Source organism: Sceloporus occidentalis, unplaced genomic scaffold, assembly GCF_023333645.1.
Source record: "Sceloporus occidentalis isolate IW3139 unplaced genomic scaffold, rSceOcc1.0.p SCAF_1, whole genome shotgun sequence".
Taxonomy (NCBI): Eukaryota; Metazoa; Chordata; class Lepidosauria; order Squamata; family Phrynosomatidae; genus Sceloporus; species Sceloporus occidentalis.
In genome coordinates, this window is record NW_028316981.1 from 220,216,200 (window position 1) to 220,235,223 (window position 19,024).

Here is a 19,024-nt window from a genome sequence, read left to right on the forward strand (position 1 = left end):
GGATAGTCTGTGATGGAGGCATGTCCAAGAGAAAGCCTTCCACTAAAGATTTTAGCATTCCTGCAGGGTCGTGTGGGGGTCTTTCAAATACTCTGGACCAATGATGTGCAGGGCTTTATTGGTCATTAACAGCACTTTCAATTATGGCTGGAAACAAACCAGTAGCCAGTGAAGATATTTAAACAAGAGAATTCTATGCTGCCTATAAATGGTCTCAGTCAGCATTCAGGATACCATGTTTTGAACCTGCTGAAGTTTCCAAAGCATGTAATCAAGGCATGTGTAGACAGGTCTGATGTCTCAAAAAATGGGTGCAGCTGGTGCACTAGTTTTAACTGTGAATATGTGCTCCTGGCCACATATGGAAACCTGTGCATCCAGGCTCAGATCTGAGTCTAACAGAGCAGACAAGCTGTGAGCCTGAGATTTCAGGGGAAGTGTAACCTCATTCAGCACAGGCAAAGTCCCAATTCCCTGATCTACCTTACAACTAACCAGGAGCACCTCTGTCTTGTCTGGATTAAGTTTCAATTTGTTTGCCATCATCCAGTCCATTACTGATAACAGACATTGGTCCAGTACAGAGACAGCTTTCTTAGAAGTGGGTGGAAAGAAGAGATAAGAGTTGGGTGTTATCAGTATACTGATGACACTGAACCCCAAAACTCTAAAAACGACCTTTCTCAATTGTTTCATGTAGACATTAAATAACATGGGACACAAAACAGAACCCTATGGGACTCCACAGACCAACAACCATGGAGTTAAACAAGAGTTTCTCAGCACCACCTTCTGAGTTTACTGCTCCAAGAAAGACCGAAACTACTACATAACAGCACCCCTAACTGCCATCTCAGAGAGGCATCCCAGGAGGATACCATGATTGATAGTATTGAAATCTGCCAAGAGATCCAGCAGGATCTAGATATCTGTTTCATCCAGAACCTTGCCCAAGAATGGAATATTAGAGACTGGCCGATAATTATTCAGAATGGTGGGATCCAAGGAGGCCCTTTTCAGTAATGGTCTCACCACAGCCTCCTTCATGCAGGGTGGAATCTGCCCTTGCTGCAATGAGGCATTCACCACTCCCTTTATCCAGCGAAAGGGCCAATCCCCCTCTAGCTGCTTTCAGAAGCCAGAATGGGAAAGGGCCCAGTATGCATGTGGTGGCTCTCACTTCTCCTAGGATCCTGTCCCGTTTCTCAGGCTGCACAAATTGAAATTGATCCAATAATACAGGTGCCAAGATTACTTCCAATGGACCTGTCTCAGCTACAGCATCCAGGTCAGAGTGGATCTGAGAGATTTTGGCTGCAAAGTGTCTTGCAAATTCTTCACAGCACAATGGTCTTTATTTTCTTCTTGTGGGCATTATGAAGATGCAATGGTGGCAGAGAAGTACAGTTTATTTGTTGCCACCATAGCCATGGCATAGGACCATGTTCAGTTGGACTCACTCCAAGTCTTCCATCCTCATCACTCTAATGCCGTTCCATTCATTTCATCACTGTCAGCTCCCTAGTAAACCAGGGGCTCACTTGGCTCCACTTTGTGGGATGGTAATCGTGTCCACTACCCTGGCCATTTCACTATTCCAGAGATCAGCCAGGGCTTCAACAGGATCACCTGCAAAGGCAACAGGACACTCCCAAGGGCCATCAATCCAACTGGATCCCTAAGTCTCTTGGGGCAGATCATTTTAATTGCCCCCACCCCCCCACCCCTGCAGAGCCTCTGAGTCCCAGTGAGTCTAAATACTGCAAGTTAGTAATCAGTCCATGGCAACAGAACTACAGAAAGTTCCTCCACACACAGATCACTGTCATCCTGCCCAGAGCAGAAAATCAGGTCCAGAGTGTGGCCTGCAAAATGGGTAGCCCCAGATATTACCTGGGAGAGTGTCATGGTTATTATGGGACTCATGAAATCCTGAATTGCTCCTGCCAGAGCAGTCTCCACATAGATGTTGAAGTCTTCCAATACAATTAGCCGAGGGGCTTGCTTTTAAAAACAATAACCCCGAGATCAACACAGCTAGCTCAGGAAGTGAAACTTTTGAGCAGCAGGGTGAGCAGTACACCAACAGAATCACTGTTCAGTCCTGGCCACCCACCTTTAAAAACACACATCCCAGCATATTATGGGACAGCTCACCTGGTAAGGGAGATGGAATCCCAATAGACCACTGAACCCTTCCTATGCCCCAGGCTTTGCCTGCAGCTGCACAGAGAACCAAAGTGGATAAAGCTTGGAGACACCAGCCATACAAGCCAGCTCTGCATGCTTGTTCAAGGAGAGTCCTGGATCATGGATGTTTTTCCATTCATCAACCTGGCACTAAGCAGCAGCATTCTTTTCAGCTTCATTTGCAGCTGGTACTGAGACTGTGCTGCCACTGTAGGTGATAAGAAGCTTCAGAGGGAAACTCCATCTATAAACACAACTCTTTCGAGACAGATGTGTAAGATTTAAAAGAGTCTAAGGTGACAAGTCTTAAGATTTCTATTTTGGGGTGGGTGGGCGTCAGGCTGTGTGGCCATGTTCTGGAAGAATCATAGAATCGTAGAGTTGGAAGAGACCACTAGGGCCATCCAGTCCAACCCCCTGCCATGCAGGAAATCCAAATCAAAGCATCCCTGACAGATGGCCACCCAGCCTCTGTTTAAAGACCTCCAAGGAAGGAGACTCTATCACCTTCCGAGTAAGTGCATTCCACTGTCGAACAGCCCTTACTGTCAGGAAGTTCCTCCTAATGTTCAGGTGGAATCTCTTTTCCTGTAGCTTGCATCCATTGTTCCGGGTCCTGTTCTCTGGAGCAGCAGAAAACAAGCTTGCTCCCTCCTCAATACGACATCCTTTCAAATATTTAAACAGGGCTATCATATCACCTCTTAACCTTCTTTTCTCCAGGCTAAACATCCCCAGCTCCCTAAGTCGTTCCTCATAGGGCATGGTTTCCAGACCCTTCACCATTTTTGTCGCCCTCCTTTGGACACGCTCCAGTTTCTCAATGTCCTTTCTGAATTGTGGCGCCCAGAACTGGACACAATATTCTAGGTGGGGCCTGACCAAAGCAGAATACAGTGGCACTATTACTTCTCTTGATCTAGACACTATACTTCTATTGATGCAGCCTAAAATAGCATTGGCCTTTTTAGCTGCCGCATCACACTGTTGACTCGAACATGAGTCAACTTGTGGTCTACTTGGACTCCTAGATCCCTTTCACACGTAGTTTCATTCAGCCAGGTGTCACCCATCCTATATCTGTGCATTTTATTTTTCCGCCCTAAGTGCAATACCTTACATTTCTCTGTGTTGAATTTCATTTTGTTAGTTTTGGCCCAGCTTTCTAGTCTATTCAGGTCATTTTGAATCTTGATCCTGTCCTCTGGGGTATTAGCTATTCCCCCTAATTTGGTGTCATCTGCAAATTTGATAAGTATGCTCCCAATTCTGGGAGAGTTTATTCCTGGTTAGAATATCTATTCTCAGCCTATTCTATTCCATTTTAAAAATTATATTTCAGATGGGAAGGGCAGCTATGAAAGAACTAAAGTGTAAGATACTACAAAACTGAGCACTAAAGTTAGAATTGCCCAGTTCACGGTATTCAACATCACCATATACAGATGCAAAAGCTGGACAGAAAATCAACACATTCGAGATGTGATGCTGGAGAAAAATATTGAGGATACCATGGATGGCCAAAAAGACTAACAAATGGGTCCTTTACTGTCCCTGGAAGCCAAGGCTGTCATAGTTTGGCCACATCAAGAGTAGGCATGACTCATTAGAAAAGACAATAATTCTGGGAAAGGTAGGAGGCAGTAGAAAGAGAGGAAGAATATACACCAGATGGTTAAACTCAATCAGGGAGGTCTTGGGCCTGAATCTACAGACCATGAACAGAACAGTGGAGGATAGGAGATCTTGAAGATGTCTCATCTACAGGGGTGTCATGATCAGGGCCAACTCGAGGGCAAATAGCAACCACAACAGACAAGTATTTAAAAATAAGTTGTACTTTAGCCATGATGCTACTGCTGCCCCCCCCGCATCATACCTTTTGTTGATGTATGCTTTTGCTTCCGTCCTTTGCCATTCAGTACTTCATGTATAGCATATATGGTATCTGAAGTGTGCTCTTCATTTGGAAATCTTGAGTGGGCTCTCTTGACTACATTAGTAGCATTCAGGGCTAAATAAGAGGAAAAGGTTAGATACAATATATTTTAACAAGGATGAAATACTCCAATCATACTTAATGTTTATACAGTTTTTAAAAGCTATGTGTTTTGTTCAGTCTAGCAGTGACACACCAAAGCATCATTTCTGTTAGAGCAAGTCATACCACATACTGATTTCTTTGACTATTTTCAAAGAGAATAAGAGAACCTGACTGTCCCTGTGACTGAAAACCCGCTGCTGGAGTCAGAAGTACATCTGCTTCCTCTGATGTTGAGACTGTAGATACTTGTTGCTTAGAAGCCTCTTGTTGGCAATTGACTACGCAGTCTTCTTCTTTTGGAAGGTGAAGCACTCTAAGGGCAAAGAGGCACAGCAAATTAAGTATCTCTCTTCAAGTACTCTTTAATCTAGCTTTCTTACTGGCACAAACTAAGATTACTAAGAAATTAGGAGGGACACACATGCACAAAGATTACTTCTTCTGTTACCTCTTCTCTCAGCCTGTCTGATGAAAGAAAGCAGAAGCAGCAGAGTAGCTTCAACTTGCCATCAAAGTCCCAGCAAAGCTCACAAAGCTTAAGCAGGGTCCCAAATTTGAAAGCTCCTTTTTGCCACCACTTCTCCCGCACTGCCACATGCTCTGAGCCCTTGCTCTAGTCAGTCAGTCTGTCCCAAATGGTGCCATTCTGAAGCAGAGAAGCAATGGCCTGCACCCAAGCCTTGCAATACTTTCCCAACTGCCACTGCCACCACCAGTGAAAGATGCAGCTAAGGGAGCGAGCTTGTGTGGGCAGGCAAAGAGCTGGGGACACCACCACACTAAATGATCAGCAAATCTGCATTATGGTTTTAAGAAACCCTGAAAAGAAGTTTTATGCAACCCTCATCCCCACTACAGTCCTAAAGGCTGCTGATTCCCCTTGTCCCTCACTGCCCCCCTGCTGTCCCCTCTCACCCTCACTGCCCCCAGATCTTTCCACCATCCTGTGGGGGGATTGTACCGTTCACTTTGAGAATCACTGAGGAGAAGGTTGGACCTAATGGCCCATAGGGCCCCTTCGAATGCTATGAGTTTACTTCTGGGCACAAGTCATAGAGAAGATTTCAAATACTATGGGCCAAAAAATTAAGTTCTGCTCAAAATTATTTCTTCTTTCCATTTTTTACCAAGGAAACAAATCTTTAAAATATAAAGAAATAATTTCACTTCTACTCTTTGTTGCTTGCTCCTCAATAGCGAGAGGATAGAACTCCCAAAGCAATTTTAGTATTGTTGTATGGTGAAGTAAAATTTGGAATATGATCTTAATGGAAAAAAATTCTGGTATCACTTATACTAGAGCATTAAAGAGAGCTTTGAAGCATTCTTTCAGCATCAGTATCCCTTTTTTAATGCATTAACGATAGCAAGAAGATCAATCCGCCTCACTGGAGAGATTGTGTTCAATAATCTCTAGACTAAAAAAATAACCTGTCCAATGTAATACACATCTCAAATTTCCTCTAACCAGTAAAATACATGCAGATTTAATTTTGTTTTAATTTTTCTTTATTGATTTAAGTTGTTCACAATTCAATGATATGACAATAATATTTTTTAAAATTTCACTGACCTTAAAAGAATCCATTTGAGCCAGACTCAGACTAAACTCTATTGAAAGCAATACCCCTGCTCCATTTGGCCATGGCTATCTTAAGTTTATCTTAAGTACAGGAAGTTTTGGAGCTGTCTCATTCACCAGTAGTCAAGAGTTGAGATCAACTCAACAGCCATTAGCAAACAACAACAACATTTATTTCAATGAATGTATTTTGAAAATTTAATTGTTCTGTTTATAACAAAACAACTTACAAGAGAAAAAAACCCACTATTTAAAATTCATCCAATCTTTGTAGGTGGGTGGGTGGGAGTGGAAGTAAAAGACAGCACTCTGATAATTCTCAAACATTTTCCTAACCAAGGACCTGATAAAATGCAACATTAAAAAACACCATGTCTAAAATCTGGAGATGCACATTTTGAAGCCTAGTAAGCCACCTATCAGGGAGGCAATGCCAGAGCTGCAACGTTGTCTTGGTTTCATTAACTGAGGAACCTAAGCTTCCATGGGAACAGAGTCTGTGGATCTGTTAACAGGACAGCAGATATAAGAGAAAACATTCCTAGGACTCGGGGTTGGGCAACTGCGGAAGGCTATGGGCCTCATTAGCCCCACAGGAGACCCTGGAGGGCCACATCTCTTCACTGCACCCCCCCAAACCGCCTCCAAATGCCTACAGATGTCCTCTTGAATGGACATGGGGCATTTTCACCATATTTTAGGCCTCTCAGGGCCAGTTTGGCAGGCGTCATTTCCTGTTCACTTTTTTAAAAGGCTTCTCCTGGGCCTAAAACAGCTAGGAGGAGGGGCGGGAAAGATGACAAAAACACCATCCATGCCCCCTAGAAGGCATTTGAGACATATATATATATATATATATATATATATATATATATATATACATACACACACACACACACACACACTCTCTAGAAGGACATGGGGGGGGGACAAGAATCACCCTAGGGGGCTGCCTTTCACCCACTGATATGTAAAAGGTAGTAGAAAAGTTGAACAGCTGATTACCAAATTAAGTGTTAACTTTGACAGTTTACACTTAAGTAAGATATACAAGACATGGAGACAGACAAAGATACAGACTAACCTGTTCGTGTAAGTGCTTGATCTGGTGTTTGGATACACATCATCCACACCATTTGTCTTGCACACAAAAGAGCATTCTTCTGCTTCATTAAGAGCCTTCCAGAGAGAGAGACAGACAGACAGACAGACATAACATCTCAATGTATGGAACCAATTTCAACCAAAATAACTTTGCACAAACCTCTTATTGAGGTTGGAAAATGCCCTGGACTGATAAACCAGGGAGCACATGCACTCCAAGCATAGTTAAGGGAAGCACCGTTTTGTACTTCTGGCCCTTCTGATTACATAGCAATAGGGGGCGGGAAGACAACTCCCAATTGCTCAGTGGTGGAAAGAGAAGGATCACCACAGTTCCAGAGCTTTTTAAAACATCTAACCTGCTCAAACTTCTTCTGAAAGCAAAGGAGATGATCAGCCTTACATAAGCATTATATGCACCTATCATAACTAGAATTACATATGTAACGGCAGTGAAATGAGCACTTAAAAAGTGTTTTTCTTCTGCTATCAGCTTTGTATTTACAAAGCAATTCTATACATCTGTATTTAGACGAAAGTCTCAATCTATAAACAAACAAGCCAGAATGATAATATATGTTTATCTTGGACATTTTGTCTGCACATATCCTCTCTCAACTAGCACATGCACTGCTATTTCACGGTCACGCTTCACTAGTATGACTGATATGCCATAGCACCATCAAAGAATACAATCTTAACTCAATTTCAGAGAGGTGCATCTTTTGGTCTATTTTTGTTTAGTAACACAGGCGGGTTACAGACCGCCATTTAGTACGTATTCTATAAGTACTAGGGTTAGGAAGGGGCGGTGCTTCCGCACCCCCCTAACCCTAGTACGTATAGAATACGTACAAGATGGTGGCGCCCTGTTCATACAGGCGCCATCATCTTTACGTATCGGACGCTGTGCGTCCGAACATGTCACTGCGCTAATGACGTCACGAATGCGCCCCTGGCGCCTCGCGACGTCATTAGGGCGCCACAAGAAGAAGCTCCATTTTGGAGCTTCTTTTTTGCTCCGTAACGGAGCCGCGCGGTTTGGCTGCGACGGCTCCCTTACGGAGCAAATGGTGGCGGCGGCAGACCGCCTCAAAGCGGCGGTCTATAACCCGCAACAGTTCACAAAGAAAATACATTACCTGAGGATCCATGATAGACTCATTAAGAATGGAGAGCTGTGTAGGAGGATCAGGCTTTTGTACAATGGGACCCTGAGAAGATTCCACGTCATAATCAGGAGCTACTGTCACATTGGGAAAACCTAGGATACAGTTAAGGAAGAGCAAAATAAGCAAAATAAAGAGCCACTGAAGCCTTCTAAACGACAGAAACAGTATCAGATGTTTTTCTTTTCTACAGTATCAGAGTAATAGAAGAAATGCCCAAACAGCTCTTTGCTGCCTTTTTGCCTGATATCCAGCAAATTCCAAAGGAATAGTCTTTTTCATCAAAAGAAGAAACATTGTGGCATCTCAAAGACTAACCATTAAGTTAGTGGCTTCCTCACACCTCACAGTCCTTGGCAAGAAGGAACTGGGGTGTAGGTGGGAGAGGAAGAAAAACATGTCAGACAGATTGAGAGACAATGAGAGAAGGAAATAATAGATAAATATTAAAAATATAAGAATCTTCACAGAATCAGAGCTGGAAGGGGCTGCAAAGGTCATCTTGTCCAACTTAGTGACATGCACTGAATAATACACAACTCAAGCACTCCCTAACAATGGCCACCAATCCTGTTAATGATTTCCAAAGGAGACTCCATTAAGGCAATCTATTCCACTGCTGAGCAGCAAGTTGTCTAGAATCCTATTTCTGGGAAGCCAATAAGCAGGATACAAAATCAACAACAGCTTAATGACTTTGAAACAGCATGTTAAATATGATCACCATGCTAGACACTGACAGACAAACACTATGAATTTATCCTTGCTCCTCATTTGTGTGTGTGTGTGTGTGTCAAGATGTAAAATTTGGACTTACTAGTTTTTGATATCTTTTCCCTTTCCCCTCTTTTCCTTTTTAAAATCTTTTTATATATAATATTTTTTTAATTTTAAATAGATTATTTTCCTCTTTTGATAATCTTTACAATGTATATAATTTTGGGGTGTGTGTGTGTGTGTGTGTGTTTTGTGTATATTTACAGGTCTGGATAATTAATTTGCTGCCAATTAGTTTCCAGGCAAGATACAAAGTGTTGGTTATTACCTTTAAAACCCTACACAGTTTGGATCCAGGTTACCTACAGGATCGTCTCCTCCCATATAATCCACCCCATATGGTCAGGTCCTCTGGCGGACATTTTACTCCAGTCAGCCAGGACTAGGTTGGCAACTCTCAGACAGATTACTTTTTCTTCAGCTGCCCCAAGACTGTGGAACGAGCTGCCAATAATTTTAAATTGTAAATTAAGCTGCTGAATTTTAAATGTAGACTGTTTTAAAGTGTGTATTTTTATTTATTCTTTTAAACTGTTGCATGTTTTAATTAATGTGTTGATGTCCAGTCTGGAGCATGGCTTTGGTGCGACTTCTGGACTCTTAGGACGCATGCATCATTGAAACACCATACCTCCACTGTGACTCGAAGCAGCTTTATTTTGGCTGTCTGTAACAGGCCAAAGTTCACAAAATAAGGCTTCAGTAATTCAGGCTTGAAGGGAAATGACCTTGGAGCGGTTTGAGATAAGTTTCACTCTCTTTCCGTTGGTACTCTACCGCAAAAGGCATGCAACAACAATCTGTTTCCAATCTCACTGCAAGTCCCATCCTTACCCATGGTGGAAATCAGAATTAACACATTAATACCTGTATATTTCAAGCAAACCAATATATGGCAAATAAACATATATAGAGGTAAGCATATAATTAATATGACTCCTGACATCCTTTGAAAGCCAGCTAAGCCATATCTTGTGGCAGCAAATTTTATAGATCATACTATATGTTAGGAAAAGAAACGTTGGTTCTTACCTGCTATACGTCCATTTCCAGCGGAAAAGGTTCGATCCTCCTTAGAATCGGGTTGCTCCTCCCATGAACTCCTAGAAGCAGGGACATAATTAAAATAACAAAAAGACCCCCCTGCCTTCTCCTGGGAGGGGCCGACCCAGGAAGTCCAGTTGTTATTCAGCCTAAGAAAATAGCAGGCTGAGGCCAGAGGCCAAAAAATTGTTAATAAGAGCCCATCACTCCTGTGATCACCTGAGCAGTGAGCTCTTTTAGCTGGAGTATTGGCGAAAGAGGCAGCGCGCAACTCCCAGCAAGACCTCGGGTGGGAAGGAGGATCGAATCTTCTCCGTTGAAAATGGATGTATAGCAGGTAAGAACCAACGTTCCTTTTCCCAGCGGAGAAGGTGAGATCCTCCTGAGAATTGGGATTTACCAAAGCCCTCCCTTATTCAGGGGAGGTGTGCTGTGAAGGGGAGACGGCGGAAGGACGCACTGGGGCACCCTCCTGCCAAATGCAGCTTCAGCTGACTGGTAGAGGTCAAGCTTGTAGTGCCTGATGAAGGTAGCGGGTGTCTTCCAAGTAGTGGCCCTGCAGATCTCAGCCGGGGGGCTCTAGTAGCCCAGGCCGCTGAGGTGGCTGCGCTCCTGGTAGAGTGAGCGACCACTCCTTCAGGACGCAGAAGGTCCAGAGACCTGTAGCAAGCCGCAGTGCACTCTCTGATCCATCTAGCCAGTGTCGAAGGAGACACGTTTCTTCCTTTCCTTGCTAATCTGTAAGAGACAAAGAAGGCCTCCGAGGATCGGAATGGTCTTGTCCTCTTGAGTTATATCTTGATTGATCTGCGGACATCAAAGGTATGCCAGTTCCTCTCTAGCTCAGTCGCCGGGCAAGGGTAAAGGATGGCAAGATGACGTCTTGAGATGTGTGGAACACCAAATTGACTTTGGGTATGAAGGTGGGGTCCGTGCGTAAGAGGATGGAGTCAAGTCTGAAGATGCAGAAGTCGTCTCTAGCTGATAGGGCACAGAGCTCGGATACTCTGCGGCCTGAGGTGATGGCGGTCAAGAAGAGCACTTTCCATGACAGATGCTTGAGGGAGGCTCTTTCAGCGGCTCGAAGTGGTCTCTGAGGTGCGTGCCGGCCCGGGGCTCAAACTGGTGCGCTGCCTCGGCATAGCCTGGGCTCAGGGTTGCAGCCACATGGGCTGCAAAGAAGCGGCGCCCCCCTGGAGGCCACGCAGGCCTGGAGCTCCCGACCCTGTCTGGGGGGGCAGAGACTCCTTGTGAGGGGCAGCTCTTGGGGAGGCTTATGCAGCAGTGGCTGCGAAGGGGCCTCCTTACCTGAGAGGGCATGGCTGCAGGTGTCCCCAGGGCTGGCGAGGGCATAGCAGTGGTCACCCGGGCCCCCCTCCTCTGGCATGGTGACGGGGCTCCAGGGGCCCTCTGGATCCTCCCCCTTCCCTGGAGGGTCCCCCTACGTCCATAGATGTGGGAGAACTCAAGAGCCAGGAAGGCTCTAAAGGCAGCAGCCCACTACGGTGGGAGATGGGAGCTTGCCTGGGGAGGAGGAGAAGGGGCCCCAGTACTCATGGTGACCGGTGGGGCCTGCAGTGCTCCATCTGTTGGCGCCTCGCCAGGCCCCAACCCAAGATGGGTCAGGCGGGGGCGCAGAGCCTCAGCAGCTGAGAGGGAAGATTCCTCCTCTGGTCAAGTTCCCTTGGGCTCCTCCAACCCCGGCTGAGAAGCCAGCTGCACATCCGCCAGAGTCGGAGCAAGTGGCAGGGGTGAGGAGCCCTCAGCTGCAGAAGGTTTCTTCATGGCAAAAAAAGGGAAAAAAGGAATCCCAAAGGAAAAAAGTTTAAAAGGTGAGGTCGTTCTGAGGAACAAAGAAAGTCCACGTCCTGCCAGGAGCAAGGCAGGAAAAAAACTGGACTTCCTGGGTCGCCCCTCCTATGAGGGGGCAGGGGGGGGCCTTTTGTTATTTTAATTATGTCCCTGCCTCTAGGAGCTCATGGGAGGAGCAACCCGATTCTAAGGAGGATCTAACCTTCTCCGCTGGGAAATACTGTATTTTGTCTGTTCTAAATACCTCTTAAATCGTTTTTAGATGACATTGAGCTGTAAATGTATGAGAAAAACTTTTCTGTTTACTTTCTTTATACGATGTGTCATTTTATAAACTTACATCATATATCCCATTGTAACTTTTTCATAACAGTTCAGCTTTTCTTCAGTGGGTAAGTATACTAGTTCATGATTTCCTGGTACATGCAGGAGCATGGGTACATTAGAATACATTGACCAGAAATTTCTAGTACATTTCTAGTAATGTCTTAGGACCGATCTAACTGCCTCTAAATATTTTATCCCATTATCATCACATTAAAAGACACAAACCTAGCATTTCTCAGACATAACCTTCATGTTCCAATTCCTGAACAAAAACCAACAATATTAATGCTAATCCCCATTATTAGCTAGCAAACATTCACCTAAACGCCAGTGAGGAACATCTCCAAATAGGTCTTTCACCACAGCCATGGCTTGATCAGCTTTCTCCAAGACATCCTGCAGCTGGTACTGATTAGAGATAATCTAAACAGATTATTGTAGGAAACAAAAATATTGTGTGTTTCATGCACTATGTTCTTAGTCCCGATATAGAAAAAGTGTCACTGTAATAAATTTACAGATATTGATATTGATATGATCCCTTACAGTAAGAGCATCCTTTAAATGATACCTGTCATAATAGTTATGAGCAAATGCAGTGAGGAAAAGTAACCTTCTGTGCCTTTTCAGATGATATTAAACAACAGTTCTCCACATGTTGTCATCATGTTATGCTATGTTTAGTTTCAAAACTGTAAGCTGCTTTCCATCTCTTTCTCTGGTGTGTGGTGGAAAGGAAGGTGAGCATACAAGCCTAAGATACAATCATTTGTGACCAGGGACGTAGCCAAGGGGGGGGGGGATCTTGGGGTCCGGACCCCCCCCCCCTTCCATTAGAAAAATGAATGGTATGTGCTGCTGCGCCGCCGCACCCAAGCCCCATTATAATGGTGGCACTTAGTCTGGACCCCCCCTTCCTAAAATTCTGGCTACGTCCCTGTTGTGACTGAACTAAGACAATGCATCCCAATGTATTAATCCCCTATAATCATACATATACCAATGGGTAGTCAAAATAACCCTAGGTCAACATGTCATTTCTCTCTCATATTTCTCTGTCTATAAAACAGTTTCTCTTTCTAACATCATTACTGGTGGTTAAAAACAGACAGACAGACAGTGTTTACAAGCAAAACAAAATGCCTCTTTACTACTTTGTTCCTTATTGAGTTCTGCAACTGAGTTCAGCCTGTACAGATAGAAAGGGTCCACTAGAAGCAGAAATGATAAATTGGGGTGGGAAACTGTTAGGGGTTGCATTAGCCCTCCAGGAGATCTCAATGGGCCACATTTCCCCCATCACATCCTTCCCACAAAAAACAAAAACAAGTTCCACCTAAGGAGAAATTTTGCCAGAGTTTGGAGGAGGGTATTTTAGTCCCAGAAAAAAAAAAAACTTTTTTTACAGCAAGAAGTGGCTGGGAGCCCACTTCTTGGACACTGGGAGCAAAAAAGTGTTGTTGTCTTTAATTTTTTTAACCGCTCCCTCTCCCCAGAGTGCTGTAGAGGCCACAAGGCAGCTCACATTTTACTCACCCCTGGTCTAAGCAATAATGTCATCTGTTCACCACATATACAGGTAAGTACACAATCTGGCATTTGGTGCCCTTCCACCACACTCCACTACCCCTGGAAGAAAGCATCTTCTCCTGCAACCTGTGCATAAATCTCCTGGGCTGATGGAAGAAGGATGGATCACTAAAGCCTTCTTCTGCAAGCCTAATTGGCAGGAAACAGTTTCTTTTACTAGTTTGCACTTCCTCACTTGCTCTCCTTCTTCACAACAACAATGAAAATGCATATTGTGAGTCTCTTAGCAGGTTGGTCACTTACGTGAGATTTTATACAAGCCTGAACCATCACATGTACCTACTCAAGTGTATGTGTTTTCAGGCATAGAAAAAAACTGTAGTTCACTCAAGAGCCTTGCATAGTAAAATTACCAAAAAAGGAAAAGTTGGGGAAGTAACTGGACATATCATTATGCAGAGCTTCTTCCATTCTCTAGTGCAAGGTGGGCAACTGTGGAAGGTTTGGGGCTGCATTAGCCTCCCAGAAAACATTGGAAGGCTTCACACCCCCTGCAAGGATTTTTGCCCTCAAATGCCCTCTAGGGGACAAAAGAAGCATTTTTACCACTTTTTAACAGAAAGTGAACAGAAAGCACTTCCTTTTTCAAAAAAGGCATCTCTTGGGCCTAAATTGGTTTAGGATTGGCCTAAAACCGTGGTGGCGAACCTATGACACGCCAGAGGTGGCATGAGAAACCATTTTTTGTGGCATGCGGAGGCTGGGGAAGCAGCTGAAGGAACAAGAGAGTGTGGGGTTAAAAGGAGGAGGAAAAGGTATGCAACTGTTCCTTTTCTTCTTCCTTTGCCCCTTCCAGGCCTACAGCTGTCTCCGGAGAGGCAGCTGAAGACCTGGGAGGGTGGGGGAAAGAAGTCCTGTCCCCGCCCAGAAGTTCCGCCCCCAGCACTGGGTAACACCTGGTGCTGGAAAACCTTTTAATTTGGGCACTGGGTCCCTAAAAGGGACCACCATCACTAGCCTAAAACATGGTGAAATACCCCAACACCCCTAGAGGATATTTGGGGGGAAAGGAATTGACACACACATTGGGAGCCGTGGGGGCCACACTTTGCCCACAAGCTACTTTGCCCACAAAGTGCATCCAACCAGAAGTTGTTGGGATTCAGTTCTCACCTGCCACAGCCAGCATGGCTAATGGGGGAAATGCTAAGAGTTATATTCTAGTTAGCATGTGGAAGGCTTTACCTACCCATGCTCAACAGCACCACTGATCATGCCATTCTATCAGGGTCTAGAGCAACTGAAACCATTGAGATCAAGGCACAGAGGAAAATAATCTGTATTGGGGGGAAAGCGCTGGGAGAAAGGGGAGATATAAATGAAATTAAAATAAATAAATCACAGAGTCTTGTCAATTATGACACTGGAAACCTCCAAAATTATTTCTTACTTCTCTCATCAAAGCTATCTTCTTTTTCTCTGCAGATTTTGGAGCGCTTGGCCTCAGCTTCTTCGATGTGCTCTTTAATAGTTTTTCTTGCAGTTCCAAGTGTACGAGAGCTTTGTTCTTTGACTTGTGCATCTCATGTCTTAGAGCCTGGACAAGTAGAGGAAATATTTTTAATGAATAGATGATCTAGCACAAAACAGTCAGATGAGTTCTTGCTTGTATAGTTTCATACATCAGATTGTACACTACAATCAGCCATAAGGATTGCTAGCCTAGTAGAATCTGCAGGAAAAAGTTACATCCAGCCTTTAGCATAAATACAATGTTAATCCAAAACTTTCCAACATTACTGAAAACTAAGTGTTTGCTGTTGTTATGTGCCTTCAAGTCATTTTCAACTTATAGTGACCGTAAGGTGAACCTATCACAGAGTTTTCTTGGCAGATTCTTCAGAGGGGTTTTTGCCATTGCCATTCTCTGAGACTCAGAGAGTGTGATTTGCCCAAGGTCACCCAGTGAGTTTCCACAGACAAGCCAGGATTTGAAACCTGGTTTCCAGAGTCATAGTGCTACACTCAAACCACTACACCATGCTGGTAACTTTAAATAAAAGTGCAGGGCACCCCAATAACAAACGCTGAGTTATTTTGATGTGCCCAGAATACAAAGAGTCTAGAAAGGGCCCAACAGTGATCTTAAAGGGCACATAAGCTAGGGCAGTGGCGGTGAACCTATGGCACGCATGCCAGAGATAGCACTCAGAGCCCTCCCTGTGGGCACACATGCTGTCGCACTAGCACGCAGTTTGCCAGAGTTTCTTACTAGAAAGCCAGAGGGACGTGGCACTTTGCAATAAGTAAGTGGAGTCTGGGCTGCAGTTTGGGCCCTCGGTCTGTAAAAGGTTTGCCATCAATGAGCTAGGGCATGCTTTGAGACATTCCCAGCATGAACTGCATCACCGTCATCATAACATGGTGCTTTGCTATGACCTCTGACAATAATAATGATATTATGCCAATCTTCACATATTTGCAGTTTACCCTATCAGAGTTTGCCCTTCTCTTGATTCTTTTCCTCAGCCAAACTCCGATGTGTGAGAGAAAAGTACTACAAAGAGAAAGGTGTTGGGCATAATGAGAGTACAGGGTCTTTCGCTCACATACCCCTTTAGCATAAAAGGTTGGATCCCACCCTTTATATTATATATGCGTGAAGCAGATCCAGACATAACAATTTAGCTGCTTGCACATATAATTTACCTTTACACAACAAAAATGGTTTCAGTATAAGTGCATCAAGGACAGATTACCAACTTACAATATCCTCAGGAGTTGCACGATGCACAGTGAGATCATGAATAGTGCTCTGCAATAAAACACATCACATGTAAGAACAGAAAGTGAAACTGATCCCAACAAACATATCTCTACAAATTTTTCTTTCACATCCCAACTTTGTTCAGATCTCAGAGTTATGGGGTTGATGGGGCTGCAGCAAAATCTCATACTCTGTCCCCGCTTCCATGAGTAGACTCCACTTCCATTGTTGGTTTCACCACCTGGACTCCCTTCTTCTTGCTAATGGTTATCATTAATGAAGCATATATGGTTTCTCCATCCCATTTCTTTATTTAAAGGAGTTGCAAGCCTACTGCCATGTGTCAGTTGGACTGTATCTAACTGTATGAGTCCCCTAGCTTCCAAATTCCAAATTCATGAAGAACAATACTGTCTTTACAGGCAGGGAGAGCATGAGTTTTCCCCATAAGTAACCTTAAACGCTGGAATTCCAGAATATTTGCTATGGGGAAATACATATGTAGTTTTGAAATCTTTTAGACTTCTTGTTTACATTATCAAAACAGTAACATGCATTTTAACTCTCTTTGAGGGGGATCATAGACATCTTAAATTAGTCATACTCTTACTTTTCCTATGTGCATAAGCAATCAAATATATTACTTAATACTGGAACATCTTAGGAAACACCACCATATAGACTTAAACATTTTACATAACACTGACTCCTCCTATATATGGAGTAGGTATGTGAGGATGTCAATTTAAAATCCTTTGTGTATTGAAATGAAGTAGCAAATCCAGAATTAAAGTGTGCCGATGACACCCGGATATATTTTCCCACGTCTCGGTCGACAGCTACGACTACAGATGGTGTCTCTCCTCTCAATGTCTTAAAGCGGCAATGGACTGGATGAGGAAAAACAGACTGAAACTGAACCCAGACAAAATGGAGGTACTCACAGTCGGAGCCCCTAATCCAGGTATTGTTATACAACCACCGGCCCTGGGTGGGGTCACACTCTCCTATAAGGACTGTGTTTGCAATCTGGAGGTGCTCCTAGACTTGTTGCAACCTATAAAGCCCAGGTTGACGTTACCGCTCCCAGATTGTGGAATGCCCTGCCAGAGGAGACCCATCATATTATACCAGCTTAGACCTGTTACAGACTGCCAAAATAAAGCTGCTTCGGGTCTCTTTGGAGGTATGCTGTTTAAATGATGCATGCATCCTAAGTATCTGGAAGCTGCACCAAAGCTGCCCTCCAGTTCTTAGGAATGGAGTGTGGCTTTGGCGTGACCTCCGGACTCTTAGGACCCAGGCATCATTTAAATAGCATACCTCCAAAGAGACCCGAAGCAGCTTTATTTTGGCAGTCTGTAACAGGCCTTAGACAGCTTTAAAAAGGCTGTCAAGATGGATCTCTTCCGGCAGGCCTTCCCTGAATAGAAAACCCGGCCACCAACCAACTGAATTATTGTCCCTTTGAATATGCTATAGCCCTATTCAATCGCTCTTGTTTATTTTAATGCATGCTTTTAATAGTTGTTTAATTTGATGTTTTAGGGGAGGGCGGGGATTATTGGGACATGGAGGTTTGTATGCATCTAAACCGCCTCGATTGCCATGTGCAGAGAGGTGGGATATAAATAAAGCTTTGTTAGTTCATTTATTAAAGGGTTTTGAATTCACATTGGCATTCTCACACACCAATGGCATATATATATATAGCTTTGTCCCTGGCTTTCACTCCACTAAATGCATCTGAGGAAGTGGACTGGAGACTTCTAGGGAAGCTCCTGCTGCCCGCTTCTTTCTTTCTTTCAGTGAGCCTCAAAGGTGCCACCACTTGTTGCCATAATTGTCCACTAAAACCCGGGACAAAATGTAGGACAAAATCTAGACCAAACTGTAGGACAACCGCAGGACAAAACTCAGCCCAGAATGTAGGACAGTTAAGAAAAAGGGAGGACCTTAAACGTCCTACATTTTGGGCTGAGTTTTGTCCTGCGGTTGTCCTACAGTTTGGTCTCGAATTTGTCCTACATTTTGTCCCTGGTAATAGTGGACAATTATGGCAACCCATTAATGCAGACGAACAGGGCTGGCTCTGTGTTCGAATCCTCCCACTTCCTGGGAGCTTAAGAAGGGTCAAGCTGTTTGGGGCTGCAAAATGGCGCCTTCCCATTTCCGTTTCCTTTCGCTGCTGCAGCGTTCCTTGGCGTCCCCCCCTTGCGACCTCCTTCTCCTTCTCCTTCTCCTGCTCTTCCTGGGCCTCACTCACGTCCCACTCCTGCCTGGCCGGGCTGGGCTTCTTCCTGCAGGCCTTGGGCGGCCTCCTGGAGGCTCCCCCGAGGAAGCAGCTCCGCCTCAGCAGCGACATGGCTCCGAGGAGGAGGGAGAGAGAGACTGCTAGTAGGGGCAGCTCAGCCAGGCAGCCAGGCCCCACAGTAGTGCTGCTCAAAAGCCCCGCCGCTGCCGCCCCTTAGTCCCGCCCTGGCGCCCGTTGCCCAGGGAACCCCGCCTAGTTGGGGCCCAGGCCTAGTTGGGCCTCAAGCGCCTGGAGGGAGGGAGGGACGGGGCCTGTGTGTATACTGAGGGAATGGGAATATTGCCTCAGTATTCGAAGAGAGAGACCACAAGGGCATCCAGTCCAACCCCATTCTGCCATGCAGGAACTCTCAGTCAAAGCATCC

The 19,024-nt window shown here is 44.6% G+C and overlaps 1 protein-coding gene across 4 annotated transcripts in view; it reads right to left on the reverse strand.

Annotated features, from left to right (window-relative positions):
- The window catches only part of LOC149323489 (spindle and centriole-associated protein 1-like), a 42,835-nt gene extending 24,069 nt beyond the window's left edge, over positions 1-18,766 (reverse strand). For 2 of the 4 annotated variants that reach the window (XM_089489036.1, XM_089489035.1), the window contains exons 1-8: positions 18,613-18,764; positions 16,347-16,394; positions 15,030-15,176; positions 12,370-12,472; positions 8,063-8,184; positions 6,901-6,995; positions 4,402-4,547; positions 4,070-4,204 (exon numbers count right to left, since the gene is read on the reverse strand). In XM_089489036.1, coding sequence (XP_089345162.1) covers positions 4,070-4,204; positions 4,402-4,547; positions 6,901-6,995; positions 8,063-8,184; positions 12,370-12,472; positions 15,030-15,176; positions 16,347-16,394; positions 18,613-18,711 — 895 coding nt within the window. In that variant the 5' untranslated portion in view covers positions 18,712-18,764. Of the gene's footprint in view, positions 1-4,069; positions 4,205-4,401; positions 4,548-6,900; positions 6,996-8,062; positions 8,185-12,369; positions 12,473-13,585; positions 13,663-15,029; positions 15,177-16,346; positions 16,395-18,612 lie in introns of those variants that run through there. The other 2 variants (XM_089489037.1, XM_089489038.1) reach the window with 2 other exon arrangements.
- Between the last annotated feature and the right edge of the window lie 258 nt (positions 18,767-19,024).